The following is an 18,514-nucleotide window of genomic DNA, read 5'->3' on the forward strand; positions in this document are numbered from 1 at the left end:
AATAAACAAAAAGTAGCAATTTGAAAGTTAATGAAAGTAATAATCAATATTAAAACTGAATACGAAAAGAATTCGTATGCCCCTTCCTCAACCGTCACTCTTTACCTTAAAGTCCCTCAAACGACTTAAAGTTCCTTTAAAAGACATAAAAAGCGTGTTTGAGCAGTCTTCCTTAGGAATTGTGACAAAAATTCAAACTTTAGCGCAAAGAGTAGAGTTGAGAAGGGGGCAGTCCCCCTCATATGCAGACAATTTCTACTCGTTTTAAGTCTTAATATTTCTTATTACTTTCAGTTGAAAAAAACAACTAATTTTTATTTAATTTCTTACCATTTTTCAAATCATGCCAGGCTACTCCCTTTTCTAGCGTAAAATTTTCCTTGGAAAGTCTCGTTTGGAAAATTTTCTTCTCATAGAAAATTATTCCCTTGAAAAATGCTCCCTCTTACAGAAATCCCCCCCCAAAACTCCTGTACATTTTTCAACAAATACTATATATAACCAATGCGCAAACTGCAAAACTTACAGCCATTTCCCCAGGGACAGGGAAAATGGCTGAAGATCTTCCCTGAAAAGTTTCGTTTGGAAAATTTTCTTCCCACAGAAAATTATCGCCTTGGAAAATGCTCCTTCCTGCAGAAATCCCTCCAGATTTCCCGTATATTTCTCAATAATAAAAACTATATATAAACAATGCACAAATTGCAAAACTTACAACCATTTCCCCATGGACAAGGGGGAGTTACGTCATCCCTAAGGTATAACTATTGGACCTTTAAACTATTTTTTTTGATCAAATGGCTATCTGGAATTTTTTATCAGGTGTCTTTGGGAAAAAGGTGCGAGAAGCACTGGCGGAACCAGGGGGACCCCGGTCCCCTCCGAAGTTTTTTTCAGGTGCCCTCATTCCTTGTTTTTTTCTTTTTTCACTCATTTTTAAAAATAAATTAGTCAATTTGGTCAATTATTGGCACCCTCGTCACATTGCCCCCCCCCCCACCCCCAAAGATTTTGCTCTTGATCCGCTTCGTGTGGGAGAACCGTTTGTCCTCCAATCTTCTTGGTTATTAAAAAAGCCACTAGAACTCTCAATGCCCGTTTGGATGAATTCTTTCCCGATCTTCTAGGACTACTGGTTCGATAGAATTACCCTAGGAAAAAACAGCAAAAAATAATTAAAAATTAAATAAATACGAATCCGTGATCTTTCTTTCTTTGGACAAAAAAATGAAAAATGAAAAATATGAAAATTTTTTTTTTGTATATAGGAGCTTGAAATATCTACATTAGAATTCTCTGATATGCTGAATTTGATTGTGTGATTTTCATTAGGATTGCTTGACGTTTTGGAGATCTTTTTCCCCTTTTACGAAAATCAGGCAAATTTCCTCAGGTTCATAGCCTTTGATTGGCAAATGTAAACTTGATGTATTCTATATATTGGAAATCAGCATAAAAACGAATTCTTTTTATTTTTTTTAGAGTTTCAATTACTATTGGGCTGAGTTGCTCCTCACTTACAGTTCGTTACTTCCAATGCAGAATTTTATAAGTGCTAATTTCCTCCATTCAGGGCGAAAGAAAAACTGAAGTTCATCCCCGAGAACTGAGTACTGTCCCTGAATTAAAACTTATTGTCACAGTGATTTCTCACTATTTGCATCTCTGGGTTTTCACTTCTTCAGACGACAAAGAAAAACAAGAAAAAGTAAACTACGCCACTTCATTAAGCTCCCCTTTTGTAGATGCAATGTTGACGAAAGGATATACGAAACTTACCAGAATTAAAGATACTGGTGGCCTTCGCGGCACCAACTATGCATGGGAGCCCATATTCTCTAGCAACAACAGCACCTATGACAAATAAGAGAATGAATATCCAAAAGTAACAGACCCTAATCAGGAACCCCTAAGTGAACTGGAGCTTTGATCTGATAAAAAAAAAAAAAAAAAAAAAAAAAAAAAAAAAAAAAAAAAAAAAAAAAAAAAAAAATCCTCCATCAGAGACGTACACAGAAAATTATTTTTTGTGGGAAGGGTGGGTGAGTAAAAATGAAAAAGAAGTAAACTAATATGAAGAACAAAACAAATCGTGGAGAAGACTGTAACAAACTAAAGATTTCAAGGAGGGTTGAAAGGGGGAGGGTAACCTCAAACACAGAAAGTACAGTTAAGGCTTAGAGCAACATAGAATACTTAGTTGCTAACACAGTCTATTCGATAGACTCCTGAAGATTTTTGGCATATTGTCTCTGAGGCCTAGTGGTTCAGAGCAAATAAGAATGAATACAAGTACTAAGAAAAAAAAAATGCATGGAAAACATTTCCTACACAACAGCATAATTAAGTATAGTAAAGCATTCATTAGAAGTGGGAAGGGGGTAACACCGATTTTGAGCAATGTAGATATTTAAATACTTATATCTCGAAATGGCTGGATCCCCCGCTACAAAATTTAGTTCAAAACTTAGACCGTTCCTAATGCTCAAACTGTTACAATATAGAATAAGGGGCAGTGGGCTGCATTTCTAATAAGAAAAGTTTCTTCATTTATCGAGGATGTTCATGGTTTATCAAAACTGTACCCCCTGAAAAATCTTTGCGTTAAGACATATCATATACTCATATCATGTCGATATCTTAGGAATTACATCGAAGAAGTCTACTAACACGCAGAAATCTTTGCGAGGGTCTGATAGAACTGGAAATCTCAACTTGAATTACCCCTTCTCCTAAGCCCAGCGCTCTCAATCAGGATCAAAGAACATGAGAAGCTTAAAAGAATAACATCCTTGGGGCTTTATCATGGCCCTTATATGAAATGGAAACTACTAGCACAACGTAAAGTACAGCTTTCTCACCTCCAAGAAAAACATTCAAACGAGAGAATTTAAGTTTAATTTTGTAAATAGAATTCAAGGAACAAAATTTATAAATCTATTCTAAGTTGAATTTGTAAGGCTGCTTGAATAGTGATTGGGCTAAAATGACTATAGCCATTTTATTTAAGTAATGATTGAGCAAAAATACCTTAGCCAGATGTTGAGCAGGTATTGATGATAAAAAAATCCTATTTATCCTACTTTCATCTCCAAAATTCAACTTGACTTTTAGCAACAACAAACTTCTATATCATTTTTAAAGATCAATGCGTTACATAAGAATCGATACTTTTAAAATTAGCTTATAATTTTTTCCTGTGAAGAGGTTTTATGGCAGCGGCGTTCCTGGATGCCAATTCTTTAAGAGAAGCAACAGTTTTACAAGAAAAACAAGAGCTCAGAGCTCATGCAGTTTAATGCTGGTTAATTGAAACCTTATGTAGCATAGCATTAAAAAAACTTCCCTACCCGGTACCTTATTTTGACACAACTCCTTAACGATACTCAGTACCTGTTTACCGCTAGCATCTGAGCTATGAAAAGCTAAAAAAAAAGCTAAAAAATAAAATAAAAATCTTGAAATAGAGTAGAGTTATCAAAATGTGCCAAAGCGTGCCTATGAATTTATTATGTTCTTTGCTAGCTGAATCCCAACGCCAAGAACACAAGTCACCAAAAAAGCAAAATTAGCATTTCTGCCACCTGTAGCAGGGCAAAAAGAGTTAAGACGCTATATGTAGTTTTAGATGGCGTTGAAATGCTAGCCAAAATTAGCAGACGAAAAGAAACCATTAATACAAAATAGTCCAAACAAAAAGAGTTATGAATAATATCTAGAGAAGACAGAAGAAATCTGGAAGTCATATAATGGTGTCATATAATTTAAGGTTCTGCGAAAAGACCCTTCAAGAATTAACAGAGGGAGAAGCTGCAGAGAAAACAGACATAACATATTATAGAATATGTAAACCCTTCACTAAATCCTCATCAACAGATATATTCAATAAAGTTTGGAGAAAAAAGGAGGCAGTTCTTTACTTTTAGGATTTTCCTTCTATAATTAAAATTACTTGAACTGTTTGAACTTTTTTCTATTTCCGTTTTCTGTAAAAAAAGTTTCGTTCGACGTTTCTCAACAATCACCTTCTAATATCTCCAAAAATGTTTGTGGTTAGTTTTTGCAGAACTCAATTATCAAAAATTCAAGGGTTTTATGATATAGACGCAAATGTTTAGTAGCTTTCACAATATAGATTATAACTGTAGGGAAAAGTTCCTTCGGAAATGGCAGACATCAAAGCGCATGAAAACGGTAAATCCGTTTGCGTCACAGCAATAGTTTCAGTTCAGTTTTCCCATAAACCCTTGGTAACGCGCTAAACATTTTCCCTTGTACGTGCACGAAGGCAGAGTCATGAATGAAGGTCTAGACTGATGTGTTCTAAAAAATATTTAATGGAGATTATAGGACTTTCCGCTACTGTTAGTATATCTACACTATGACAGATTTGCTTTGAGGTCTATTGTATTTGTCCTAAGGCTATTATGGTAAATTTTGTATTAATAATAAAAAATAGGTTAGGGATAATTTGGTAAGAATACAAGATATTTCAATCTTATAGATAAGATAACATGGCTGACTCAACGGAGGTAAGAACTGAATATTTGAGACGTCAATTCGACGCGGAATATTATGCTTCAACTAAAACTTGAAAGCTCAACCTGGACCATAAGGACATTATCTTACGATAAGGTCTCATAAAATAAGAACATAATACAACCCAGAAAAAAAACAAAAAAACACACGGAAGTTGTCTTAGCAACTAAATAAAAACAAAAACAGAAAAACAATGATACCCGGCAACAAAAAAATTGAAGTTGTATAGCAAACACAAGTCAATAGAAAAAAAAATCACACGCTAACACACAAAATTACCGTCAATTCTATTTATTCCAGAAACTTCCTCGTCTTTTCTGCATATTGAGACACGGGGAGATATAGACAACCACATGAAAAGATAATTACTGGTTTAAACTAAGCAAAAATGAGATTAAATTAAACTAAATACCATGAGAGATAAGTCCACCAAGCTCTGTTACAACACCTCCTAAAAGTGGGAAATACGGACTCCACCCAATATCTGTAGACCTAGTGATGAGGATGTCGCCTTTTTGAATCAGATGAGCTTGGGCCACATCAAGTACCACCCGTGCTTTACCTCTTACTTTTCCAGAACACACTGGGGTGGCATTTAGGCTTTCTACACAATCGTATTGAACATTATCTTCTTCATTCTTTTCCTGAAAACAATTTTGAAACTGAGGAAAATTGCTGTAAGAGAAGTTAAGGGTCGAATGATCGTAGTACATTGTTTCCTTGTTTCCGTGAAAAAGTTTCAGTAACTAATTTTAAATGGTGTATTTGTTCCACCGGACTTTCTAGAATATCTTCTTATATAAGGTTCTTCTCTTTTCTCAAAAGCTTACATCCCATGTAACTGTCTACAAAGTCACCCTTAAAAAAATCTAATTGCATTACAATTTTACCTAATTGTCTGTATATATCTGTGTGCCTAGCTTAATATAAATCTTAAGCAAACATGTCTTGAAGATTTGAACCATTTTGTTTTCAACTTATCTATAATATTTAAATCGAGGGCATATGTTCCCTGTGAAAGATTCTGGTAAGTTAGATTTGGTAAGTCATTTTTATGTAGTCTAACGACAATCTATCAATGCTTCTTGGGAATAGAGTTGACTGTAAGGTCTAGCGGGTCTTGCGGCTCCACTGACAAGGTCGATGCAGCCTCTTGTAGAGGCCGTTGTCCATTGTATGGATATTACAACCTGCCACAGTTGCCCTCCTACAGAGGATTCTCTCAGTGGTAATGCTATAGTACGTCAGATGGCACCCATGGGGGTGTACAAATGGAGCTACTAGTACCACAAGAAGATTATTACGCACAACCGGGTCTTGTGCAATACTATAGCGCACCTGTAACAGTATAGAATATCTACGTAATGGCGAATGTTTTCTACAAGATGCAGGTGTTAATTACTTAAAATACCTAAGGGTGTAGGGAGAAACCTCTAGGACCCACCAAATCAGGACTTCTTTAGTTGTTACCTAAGAGGGTTTGTTAGAGTTTGTTAGTCAAGCGGGGAAGTCCCGTCTGTAGAAAAAAATTGAGGTCCAATATTTACAGGCAAGGGTGACGTAATCTTACGTGACTTGTTTGGTTCCGGTGGACCTCAATCCGGCATAAACTGGTTTAAAAGGTCAACAACACGTGAGTTGCTAGATTTACTCAGTATTGAAAAAGAGTTCAATGTGTCAACATCAAGGATATTTTCCTTTAGTATTGGATGGTTTTACTTTATTGGATATTGAAGGCACTAGCAATGGCGAAATGAAACCTAGAGCGCCTAGCGTAGCAGTAGAAATTACAAGGGGTGCCGGCTAACCCCAGAATAGGGGATGATCTTTGCAAGATAAGTAATTTCATTAAGCAAATTCAAGTCGGAGGAATAATTGTGCTTTGCAGCAAAAGTGAATATTATGCATATACAAAGATTATAAAACGGATTAAATGTATTATTGAAATATATTGAAGACAACGATCTGAGTCAATCTATAAAAAAGTAGTAAGTTTGTTACTGAAAAAAAATTGAAATAAAAAATCCTTGTTAATCTATAATTGGTAGTGAGAGTGTCAGGATTAAAAATGAGTGGATCTGAGAATAAAAGAATCATACGGAATCGAGTGACTTTGGAAAAATATTTCATTATAGATGATGATTTTCTTGAGTTATCTCTTCAAAGAAAAATATTTTCTCAAAGAATGCTTAACGATATAATGAGAAGTGAGTCTCCGTCTTTGAACTATTGTATGAAACTCTTCAGTCGTGGCCAAGATGCATTTGCTCGATTTATTAATATATTAGTTTAAACAAAACAAAAATGATATTGTGGTTTTGCCTTTAACAACTACCTAGACGGCCATTTTGCAAGGTCACATCAAGTAAGTCGAAAAGTCATTTCTATACAGGTTTTGTGACGTCAGTCGATTACTCCTCCTCCTAGAAGACATTTATTTTCTCAAGTCAATTTTTTTTAGAAGTGAGACATTCAACATTGAAAAAATGTTTTGCTCATGTCCATTAGGTCTGTATACATTGAGCAGCTGGTCATCCTCTGAGAATTGTAGTATTATTGGCGACTATAATGAGAAGTGTAGATTATGCAATCAATGTAACTTGCGTAGAAGATTCGCAGTGCAAATTAAACCCTGTAATTCATGTCTTGAAAATGTTTGTGTCTCTCAAAATAGAGGTTTCCTATGCTTGAGTTGTCACTACAATAAGTATGATAAATGGGAAAATACTTACCCTGGCATGACTTCAAAAAACCCAAACGTAATTTCAGTTTATTTTTAATTGTACTGATTTTTATTTGACAGTTACAGAAAGTGATTCTTCATATGAGGGTATCGTATGTGACATTGCTTCAAATGAGCAATTTAAAACACATGAATTTTATAATATGAATCAAAATACTATTATTGACTTTACGAAGTGATATAATAGAAATGAGGTTACATTATATTGTAGAGAATGTGACCCTGACTTTGTATGCCAAGAAGAATACAAGTTGAATCCTGCCGAGCTGCCGCCATTTATCATTAACGATGGTTACGTATACGTGGAAGAAGAAATCTAAAGGACACAGACTTTTGTACATAAAAAAAATATTAATAAGCGAAATCACACATATATTTCAAGCATTTCACTCTTAAGGCACTGAAATTTATATTTTATATTAAATGCTTTATTAATAGATACTAAGTGCTTTATGTTTCTACAGTAAAATATCTAATGATATTTTGTGTTTTCAATACAATTCTAGTCTTGCCTAATCTTAGTCCTGCGTAGTTGTTATAAACACTTCATTTTCTTAGTTACGGCTGCTGTGTATTCAAGTCGCTCTTGGCACAGTTCATTACCACGAGATGTCTGATAGCCTGATTAATAGCCGTATTTCTGAATAAATATACAATGGAAAATGTTTCTATATGGTGAACCAATTGTTTTATCATAAAATCTAATTTGTCAAAACGTCAGTCATAATTTACTAAGACTTAGTTATCAGCTGCATTGCAGACTAGCGCCAGCAATATGAAACCAATTTCTATTGTATTTGTTGATGGTTGATGATAATTAAAAATTTCCCCCCAATTTATACATTTTTTTGGATATTTTCATCTTTTTATATAATTTACATGAATATGTTCCTTTGTAACACAATTGTTTCTATGAGACTATATTGGGTTTTTAGGTAAAATAGTAGAAAAAGCAAGGTTCCGTTTTAAGTTTTTAATTGACTATCTAGACAGTAGCATTTACACAAAACTTTTGTAATTTTGCTTTTTTGGTTTTGAAAGGTTTTGAAACTTTGAAAAGTTAATTTGCTTTATCTCCATTTAAGATTTTGCAAGTGACATATTGAGAAGTTAAGGAGCATTACTGAGTATCCGTACTTTACTTCTGGATGGACTTTATACTAAAAATAAATTACAATTTTGAGGTTTGAACGTAAACCTATTTAGGTGAAAACAAGGAAGCACTTGCATTGCGAGAAGTAAAGCCTACTGGATAAAGAGAACAAGAAACCTAAAAGATAAACAAAATAAAAGGAATCAAGAGTCAAATGACTATAATTCATCCAAGTTTCAAGAGCTAGCTGCCTAATAGCATAACAATATAGTTTTTTTTTTATCTTAGCACATTTTGCACTTCTAGTTTTTAGATAAATAGGAAATGAGATCTGTAAAGCCTACCGGCATAGGTAGTCCAAATGAGATTTCTGGAAATACAAGTGTCTCCCACTTTGTCCGTAGTTTTTTTCTTTTCTGAGCCCTGAAAAGAGGAAAAAATGTAAAGAATACGGTACTCAAACTTTAAAGTTCCTACTAGCGGTGTTGATTTCCGTTTCATTGTCCTCTTGCCATGAAGAGCAATGGTGGCTTGCGGGCCAACCATCCTGTTCTTTCACACACACTTACTGTTTACCTTCCTACATTTGTTCAGATACCAACTTACAGTTGGGTCAACTCTGGCTGAGCTTATAGATTCTAACTCCTACTAACTCCTGTTTCAAACCAAATAACTAGTGACACCAGGTCTCGAACCATTGTATTCACGGACAAAGGGATTCAAGTCTAGAGTGCTAACCACCCATCTAGGATCTCTAAGCAGAATATCGCCTCTTCAAGAACGGGAGAGGCGATTCGAGTAGCGCAAGTCTTTTAAGTCTTTAATATGACTGAGGTTATGAATAACCCCAGTCATACTAATGATTTATAGTATAGTCGATACTCAGGTAACAAACAGATATAATCATCTAGAAGCCAAGACCTGAGTCTGGGTTGTCCAATAAAAGACTAGTAAATTTCATCGCAACTAGGCTACAAATAACAATCGAAATAAATAGACAGAGAGTAATAAAAATTACGATTCATTCACCTAAACAAACTTTATATTAGTCATTCCCTCAAGTACCCCTTAGAAGGTATGTCGAAACCATATACAAATAATTATATTTCAGAAAAGAGCAAAGCAGAACATTTGTTTTAAAATCACTTACATGTAACCTAAATAAAAAATCTAAGGGCAATGCTATTATAATTACATTGCACAATTTATACGCGAAAAAATTAATTATTTTCATAAAACTGAAAAAATAAAGGACATTTTATTCATTAAACAGTTTTTTCCCAAAAGTGCGTGTTTTTAGTTTTAACTTGCTAAGGGGGTTGGGAAAGGTAATATACATTTGGAGGTACCAAAAAGTGCCATATGGTTGTATAGTACTTGGTTGTATAGGAACGAGCTATGAAGACGAATTTATAAGAGGCAGTAGCTAGTTAGTTTTAGCGGACATAAAACTCAAGCCTAAAAACTACATAATGGTCCATAATGCTATCACAACCAAATAGGCTATTCTTTTTTTACTTAACCTGCTAATAATCGTCACAATATGTTTGCCATTTTCTCTTTGAACGCGGTTGTCATCATGATCTAGACGAAACATCGACAGTCATGCTCTTGAAATTCCCCCAACAATGATCGAGGGTTTTATCTTCTGGGGGCCCCTTACTTCAAATTGATGATTAAAGGTTACAGAGAAAAAACATTTAATAGTTTTTCAAGATAGGAGGGGGGCTACAGAATTCCTGTTTAGGGGTTTCGAACACGAAAAACAGACTGGCTTTTTTTTTAGTTTATATTCCCCGGCATTTTGTATCCCAGTCCTTAAAAGATGTCAGATAGTTTTTTTTTTCTGGAAGAGGAAAATTAAGCATTCTGATCACAAATATTCATCATTCATGATGGTTTCCACATTTCGTCACATTTACGCCTAAAAATCTCGTCAGAACTTTTCACATTTCTACGGTAAGTGCTGGAATACTTTGCTCTGGTGTTTTTAAAGCGATATTATCAGATATATTCTGCTAAAACTGTAAAAAATTCCGACACGAACCTTCAGCACGAAAATTTAGTCACTGTGACCAATAATTTCTGTTGTTTGTCTGGTTTACGGTTAAGTCAGATGCTCCGTTTCCCAACCACACTCAATCGTTCGGCATCTTTCAGTTATGCTTTTTGCCTGTCTCATTCCTCAAAAATAGAAATCACAGATAGCTCTATCTATATTCACATTTCTGAAATTCACATTCCCCCCTGCCATAATTGAATTAAGGCTCTTAGCACGGTCGTTACTGATGGAATAGCCTAACTGATGTTCTTCTCAGAATTTTCACGTTCAATTTTGATTATTCGTAATATAAACATTTGTCCACATTTAATTCCACACTGGATTTTGCGTTTGGATTTGGCAATTTTCCACATCATTTTGGAGTTTCCAGTAAACTCAAAATTAGTAACAGGGCTTTTAAGCTTTGTTTTAGGGAAGACGTTTCCTCTTTATCTACGAGTGGAATCTCAGCTGTAGCTAGAGAGCCACTACCCTCTCCACAAAGTTGGACATAACGTTATAGTAGTTTTCTTGTTAAATCATTTTTTACTTATTCGTGTGATTAAACTAGAAAGAAAAAATAACAGCAAGAAGACTGAAATACCTCTTACAAAAGAGCAAGAAAAAAATTGACATATATAATAAGACTTTAGTTTCTTACTTCAGGAGAAGAGCAGGACTCCTACTTCTTATAAAACATTCGATCTCAGAAAAAGTAAAATAAAACAATAGATCTTCGTCAACTAGGTATCCTTTCCAAACTAGAAGTTTGGCCAATTTTCTGAACACCAGTCTGAATTCATGAACTGTTTTGATAAGTATAGATTTTGTGGCCTCTCTGATCTGAACTCCTTTTCTTGCCATTGGGAGAATGAAATTGAGAGCCCTCCTGCAACAAAAGAAAGAATTGATCAAAACTCTACGTAGGCCTGTGTTTTGTCATGACATGCATGCAATGTGCACGTTCATGACACGTGCATGCACACACTCATGACACGTTCAAAACGTGCAAATGCACATTCATGACATGCGAATTATATCCCAGGACTATACAAGGCTTACAAATAAGAGTGGCACTGCCTGTCCCCTTTCTTCCTCTCAAAAGTTTTAAAAGACTTAAATGTTATAAGTGTTTCACTGAAAATGAACCGTATTTTGAGCAGTATAGTTTATATTTATTAAAACAGCGACAAAATTACGTAAAAAGAAAGAAAATCACCATAATAGCCAAGATTACTATAAAGAACTAATAAAAGTAGACTAACTTAACATTTTAAAAGAGAATATGTTTAAATCATATTTTGTCAAACAGTACAGTAATTAAGGAGCGACCCGGCTTAATAGTAACCAAAGCTCTAAAAAAGAGAATTTTGATACCAATAAACATGTCAAAAGAATTGTCAAATTTTCAGTGGGTATGCGGTCGGCCAACGAAAAAAGATAAAACATCTTTTTAACTCTAGGACTGGCAATTTTATTTATATTTTAATTACCTACTACCGGTAACTGAGAAGGAGTACCTAAAATCTTTTGTGGATAAGAGGAAGAAAAGCGTCTAAATATGTTTGAGAGCCACTGGTTTGGAGGAAATATCCGTGGGGAGTGTATTTATCCGTGGAGGTTGGGTCAGATTTCTTAGGACTATGTAAAAAACGATTAGAAATTAAATAAAAAACAAGTTTTCTCAATTGAAAATAAGAAGCAACATTAAAACTTAAAACGAACAGAAATTATTACATATATAAAGGGGGTTGCCTCTTCCTCTACACCTCACTCTTTACGGTAAAGTTTGAATTCGGTCCCAATTCTTTAAGACCGCACTTCTGAAACACTATGTTCGTTTAATTGTAATAGTAAGAAGCTTTTTTCAAACATAATAAAAAAACGTTAGCGTAAAGAGCTAGGTGTTGACGATGAGGCAGCCCCCAACATATTCACAATAATTTATAATTGTTTTGTTTTAATGTTGCTCTTTACTTTCAGTTGAAAAAGGTTTTTTATTTAATTTTCAGTAAAGCACAAATGAAGCTCTTTCTTCTAGAAGCATTAGACCGTCTTAGTCCTACGCCTGTTTGTGCTTATATATTTTTTTTAAGTTTGAAATATTCACGGACTGGGTTTTGCTCGTCTTTGGTTTAATTTAGCTCTTTACTTTAATTTTAAAGGCTTCTTTTATAGAAACACGTTTCTTAATTAATTTTTATTTCTTTTAATTGAGGTTGTTTATATTGTTAGAAAAAAGAAAATTTTATTTTTTATTTGGGTGTTCCCCCTAAGAATTAGGAAAAATGCAAATGTACTACGTTAGTACATCATATAAGCATTTATTATGACATCATATAATCGTTTTCTCACATGATGTCTTGCATACCATAAAAAGATGTTTAATTTCCAATGTATCAGTTATTTATATAATGTAGTGTCTATTGGAAGGCCCATAAAGCGAAAATTTGCACCACTAATTGCGAAAACATCAATATGGGCAGCTAAAGCAAAGGCCATTGCTAAATTGTCAGAAGTAACCAAAATAAAAAACTTGCCAAAAATAAAAATGAAGATCAAAGACACGGACGGCTAGAAGATATCCTAAAACGACAAATAGAGCGTGCCAAAAATACACACACACACACACACACACACACAAACACATATATATATATATATATATATATATATATATATATATATATATATATATATATATATATATATATATATATATATATATATATATATATATATATATATTCGATCGAAAATTGAAGTCTCTAGTTCCTTTTTAAGAATAAAAAGTGATGAAAGAGCAACCATCCGGTACCACACCCGCTCCCCAAATGTATCTGATCAATTTTTTGAGATATCCAATTTGTTCAAAATAGACCAAATGCCAAATAACTATGCTTTCAGGATTGAACCCCTCTCCAGCCCGTGGGTCAAGGGCTGTGAGGTATGCAAGTTGCTTATTGTTCCTTTGATACTTTGTTTACTTCGATACATTGATGGTTCGATGGAATGTTGGTGTTAAAAAAAATTAAATATATTTCGAAATGGAGAATATTGAAAAACTCGAAACCTTGGCAATCGAAAACGAACAAAAATTAAAAAAAAAAAAATTAATAATAAAAAAAAATTAAATAAAAAAAAGAAGTTTGCCCTAGAAAAGTAAAGGCCGTCTTAAATGTAAGACCAGCGGAAATATATTGTTTATATGTTAATAATGGGGAACTAGCATAACTTTTAACCCGAGGGCTTAGGGGGGGGGAGGTTGTAGCGAAACCGGAAACGCAGCTATTTGATATTTGGACTATTTTGAAGAAGGTGGCGGTTTCAAGGTCTTTATTGGAACTATTTGGGTAAAAAGTGTGGTGAACTAGCTCCCCCCTGATCACTCTTGACTCTTGGAGGTGGAACTGTAACTTTCGGTTGAAAGTCGAGTGGGCTTTCTCCGAGGTGTTTGCGACCACCCCTTCCATAACAGTCGTATATATTAACAATGGACAGCTTGCATTGCTTATAGCCCTCGCTCTGTCGACTGTAGGTGACTCGTCAACCATGGAGGCATATTCATTTGATCTTCGAACCATTTTGGACAAAATGGCTATCTCAAAATTTTGATCGAATGCATTTGGGGAAAATAGGGCTGGGGGGGGGGGTATTTGCCCTCTGATCACTTTTGACCAATAAAAGGGGCACTAGAACTTCCAATTTCAATCGAAATGAGCTCTCTCGAAAGATCATGTGACCATCCCTTCCAAATGAAGTGCCTCTGTAAAAAATAATAAGTAATAATAAAGGATTGAAGCTACGGTTTTAAAGATTTATTTATTCGTCTGTGTTTGCACCTGTTATCTTTATGTTTGATATGATCGCCAATTTCAATTTCTGCTAGTTTCAGGTTTCATTTGTTTTTTATTTATAATTTTTTTTTTTTTTTTAGTGAACTATAATAGGAATTAATTTCAGATGATCTTAAATTTAATAAGATTCTTTTCTTTTCTTTAAATTGCTACTTTGTGTGCAAAGTTTTTTTTAATTTATTTCTGTTCGTTTCTACTACAAAAGTTTTATTGATTTATAAAAGGAATATCTATACTGTTTTTTACGCCTTAGACTTGAGAATTAAAAAATACGATTATAATTTGTTAGTTACCTGTTGAATTGTTGGATTGAGTTATGGAGACCGGTTATAACTGGGACACCTCATAATTGGGACATTCAACTTATTAGTGTCTTAATGTTCCGTAAACAATCTGGAAATTCAACTGAAAAACTGCCATCTAGTAGCCAATATTTGATTGGAGTTTAGTCAGTATGACTGAAATTTTTCTTCAACAAGTTTGAAAAAGTGAGTTTTTATGGTTGTTTTGTAATTCTTTTCTGAATTCTCAATACTTGACCTGTCCTGAACGTCTGAAAGTAGGAAATGCATACTATTTTCAGGTGGTAGTGTATTTATCATGGTTTAAAAGTTGCTAAGAGTCTGTAAGTTTACTAGCGCTATCTCTAAGAAAAACAAATAAATCCAAAAACGTTGCCACCAGGGAGCACTGGAACGGATATGGAACGGGGACACCATGTCTAGCATAGTCTCATTGTGTCCCATATATATGTGTGTGTATATGTATATATATATATATATATATATATATATATATATATATATATATATATATATATATATATATATATATATACTAGCTGTTGGGGTGGCGCTTCGCGCCACCCCAACACCTAGTTGGTGGGGCGCTTCGCGCCCCCCCAAGCCCCCCTGCGCGCGTAAGTCGTTACGCACCATATTAGTTACGCGCCATTGTAGTTGTGTCCCTGTGTCCCACCTGTGAATATAGATAGATTTATATATGTATTTCAAACTACGTAAAAATTGCGAATATACAACATTCTTGGCTTTCCCACTACTGGGAGCTTTCCGTTTCAAATTGCTAGCAATTGATCTGAAAATGTTTGACCAGAGTCATCGTTACACAGACAGACAATATATAGAAAATATATATATAAAATATAAATATATATATATTTTCTTTTTAGTTTTTTTGTAGTTTTTACCTTTTTTAGTTTTTTTCTTCTTTTGTATTAATGCTAAAGCCAAGGTTCAAACCTGGAGCCTCTCGGACCTAGAACCTGAAACATAACGCTTTACCAACTCAGCTACTTCGGCTTGAATACATTCGTTTTGAGCAGCTTCCTCAGGTGTTGCCATTGTAGGTTCTTCAGTCATATATATATATATATATATATATATATATATATATATATATATATATATATATATATATATATATATATATATATGGTTTTAACTACGTAAAACTTGCGAATATACAACATTCTTTGCTGTCCCATTGTCTTTGCATATAAATAGATTGTCAGGTTTACCGACTCTTGAACATGCAACATATAATGGTCCATGGGAAAACAATCTGTATTCAGATCTATACCTCATGATTCTAATGATTGCCCTTGAGCTTTGTTGATGGTGATTGCTAATCGACCATTCCCTGTCCCAGTGTCCCGGTCGTCATTTACATCCCCCTGTTTCCCCCGGTGTCCCCGTTGTAGTTGTGTCCCTGTGTCCCGGTCGTCATTTATATTCCCTGTGTCCCAGTCGTCATTTGTATCCCGGTGTCCCGGTCTGTATATACATTCGTTTTTTAGTTTTGTTTTTCTCCTTTATTTTTTTCCTTTTTTTTTCTTTTTTAGCTTATTTAGATTTTTAGATTTTTTAGTTTTTTTATTAGTTTTTAGTTTTTTTTTCTTTTTAGTTTTTTTGTCCCGGTCGTCATTTATATCCCCCTGTTTCCCCCGGTGTCCCCGTTGTAGTTGTGTCCCTGTGTCCCGGTCGTCATTTATATTCCCTGTGTCCCGGTCGTCATTTGTATCCCGGTGTACCGGTCTGTATATACATTCGTTTTTTAGTTTTGTTTTTCTCCTTTATTTTTTTTCCTTTTTTTTCTTTTTTAGTTTATTTAGATTTTTAGATTTTTTAGTTTTTTTATTAGTTTTTAGTTTTTTTTTCTTTTTAGTTTTTTTGTAGTTTTTACCTTTTTTTTAGTTTTGTTAAATTTTTTTTTTACTTATGTCCTGGTCGTCATTTATACTCCCTGTGTCCCGGTGCTTTGTTGATTGCTAATCGAACATTCCTTTTGTCCTGGTCGCTTTCTCTTTGAGTGTCGTCATTTATTTTTTTCTTTTTTAGTTCTTTTAGTTTTTACCTTTTTTAGTTTTTTTTAGTTTTTTAGATGAAAATTTTTTTTAGTTTTTTCCTTTTTTTCTTTTTAGTTTTTTATTGGTTTTTACCTTTATGTTAGCTTATTTTTCAGTTTTTTCCTTTTTTTTTAGTTTTTTTTATTTTTTATTTTTTTTTAGTTTTTTACCTTTTTTTAGTTTTTTTAGTTTTTTTTAGTTTTTTTAGTTTTTTAGCTTTTTTACTTTTTTTTATTAGTTTTTAGTTTTTTTGTAGTTTTTGCCTTTTTTTAGTTTTTTCAGTTTTTTTTTAGTTTTTTATTGGTTTTTACCTTTATTTTAGCCTATTTTTCAGTTTTTTCCTTTTTTTTTAGTTTTTTTTAGTTTTTAGTTTTTTTAGTTTTTTACCTTTTTTTAGTTTTTTTAGTTTTTTAGCTTTTTTATTTTTTTTATTAGTTTTTAGTTTTTTTTGTAGTTTTTGCCTTTTTTTTAGTTTTTTTAGTTTTTTAGCTTTTTTATTAGTTTTTAGTTTTTTTTGTAGTTTTTGCCTTTTTTTATTTTTTTTAGTTTTTTAGCTTTTTTATTTTTTTTATTAGTTTTTAGTTTTTTTTGTAGTTTTTGCCTTTTTTTAGTTTTTTCAGTTTTGACGTCACCTGATCCAGTTTTTTCAGGTGACGTCACCTGATCCACGATCCACAGATCCACAGACAACTTATTTTTATATATATAGATAGTTTTTTTTTTTTACTTATGTCCTGGTCGTCATTTATACTCCCTGTGTCCCGGTGCTTTGTTGATTGCTAATCGAACATTCCTTTTGTCCTGGTCGCTTTCTCTTTGAGTGTTGTCATTTATTTTTTTCTTTTTTAGTTCTTTTAGTTTTTACCTTTTTTAGTATTTTTTAGTTTTTTAGATGAAAATTTTTTTTAGTTTTTTCCTTTTTTTCTTTTTAGTTTTTTATTGGTTTTTACCTTTATTTTAGCTTATTTTTCAGTTTTTTCCTTTTTTTTAGTTTTTTTTTATTTTTTATTTTTTTTAGTTTTTTACCTTTTTTTAGTTTTTTTTAGTTTTTTTAGTTTTTTAGCTTTTTTACTTTTTTTATTAGTTTTTAGTTTTTTTTTGTAGTTTTTGCCTTTTTAGTTTTTTCAGTTTTTTTTTTAGTTTTTTATTGGTTTTTACCTTTATTTTAGCTTATTTTTCAGTTTTTTCCTTTTTTTTTAGTTTTTTTTTAGTTTTTAGTTTTTTTAGTTTTTTACCTTTTTTTAGTTTTTTTAGTTTTTTTAGTTTTTTAGCTTTTTTATTTTTTTTATTAGTTTTTAGTTTTTTTTTGTAGTTTTTGCCTTTTTTTTTTAGTTTTTTTAGTTTTTTAGCTTTTTTATTAGTTTTTAGTTTTTTTTGTAGTTTTTGCCTTCTTTTAGTTTTTTTAGTTTTTTAGCTTTTTTATTTTTTTTATTAGTTTTTAGTTTTTTTTTGTAGTTTTTGCCTTTTTTTAGTTTTTTCAGTTTTGACGTCACCTGATCCAGTTTTTTCAGGTGACGTCACCTGATCCATCCACAGATCCACAGACAACTTATTTTTATATATATAGATATATATATATATATTTGTGTGTGTGTATATATGTATGTATACGTATATATAATATATATATATATATATATATATATATATATATATATATATATATATATATATATATATATATATATATATATATATATATATATATATATATATGTTTAGTTCATTCAGGTTTTTTGCAATGTGTTAATATTTGTGATTTTGTAAAATTTATTATATTTAGTTTACCTATTGGTGCTAAAAAGAGGGGGATATATTAACAGGATAAGCTTATTTTGGTGTTACTTGGTTGTTTTACATTTGCTGTTTTTTTTTC

The 18,514-nt window shown here is 32.7% G+C and overlaps 1 protein-coding gene across 1 annotated transcript in view; it reads right to left on the reverse strand.

The window, feature by feature from the left end:
- Nucleotides 1-1,031: 1,031 nt before the first annotated feature.
- LOC136036178 (uncharacterized phosphotransferase YvkC-like) overlaps nt 1,032-18,514 on the reverse strand; it is a 142,161-nt gene continuing 124,678 nt past the window's right edge. Inside the window, exons 22-25 of the mRNA XM_065718246.1 lie at nt 11,078-11,305; nt 8,720-8,798; nt 4,952-5,183; nt 1,032-1,854 (exon numbers count right to left, since the gene is read on the reverse strand). Coding sequence (XP_065574318.1) covers nt 1,727-1,854; nt 4,952-5,183; nt 8,720-8,798; nt 11,078-11,305 — 667 coding nt within the window. The 3' untranslated portion in view covers nt 1,032-1,726. The remainder of the gene's footprint in view (nt 1,855-4,951; nt 5,184-8,719; nt 8,799-11,077; nt 11,306-18,514) is intronic.

Source organism: Artemia franciscana, chromosome 15 (assembly GCF_032884065.1).
Source record: "Artemia franciscana chromosome 15, ASM3288406v1, whole genome shotgun sequence".
Taxonomy (NCBI): Eukaryota; Metazoa; Arthropoda; class Branchiopoda; order Anostraca; family Artemiidae; genus Artemia; species Artemia franciscana.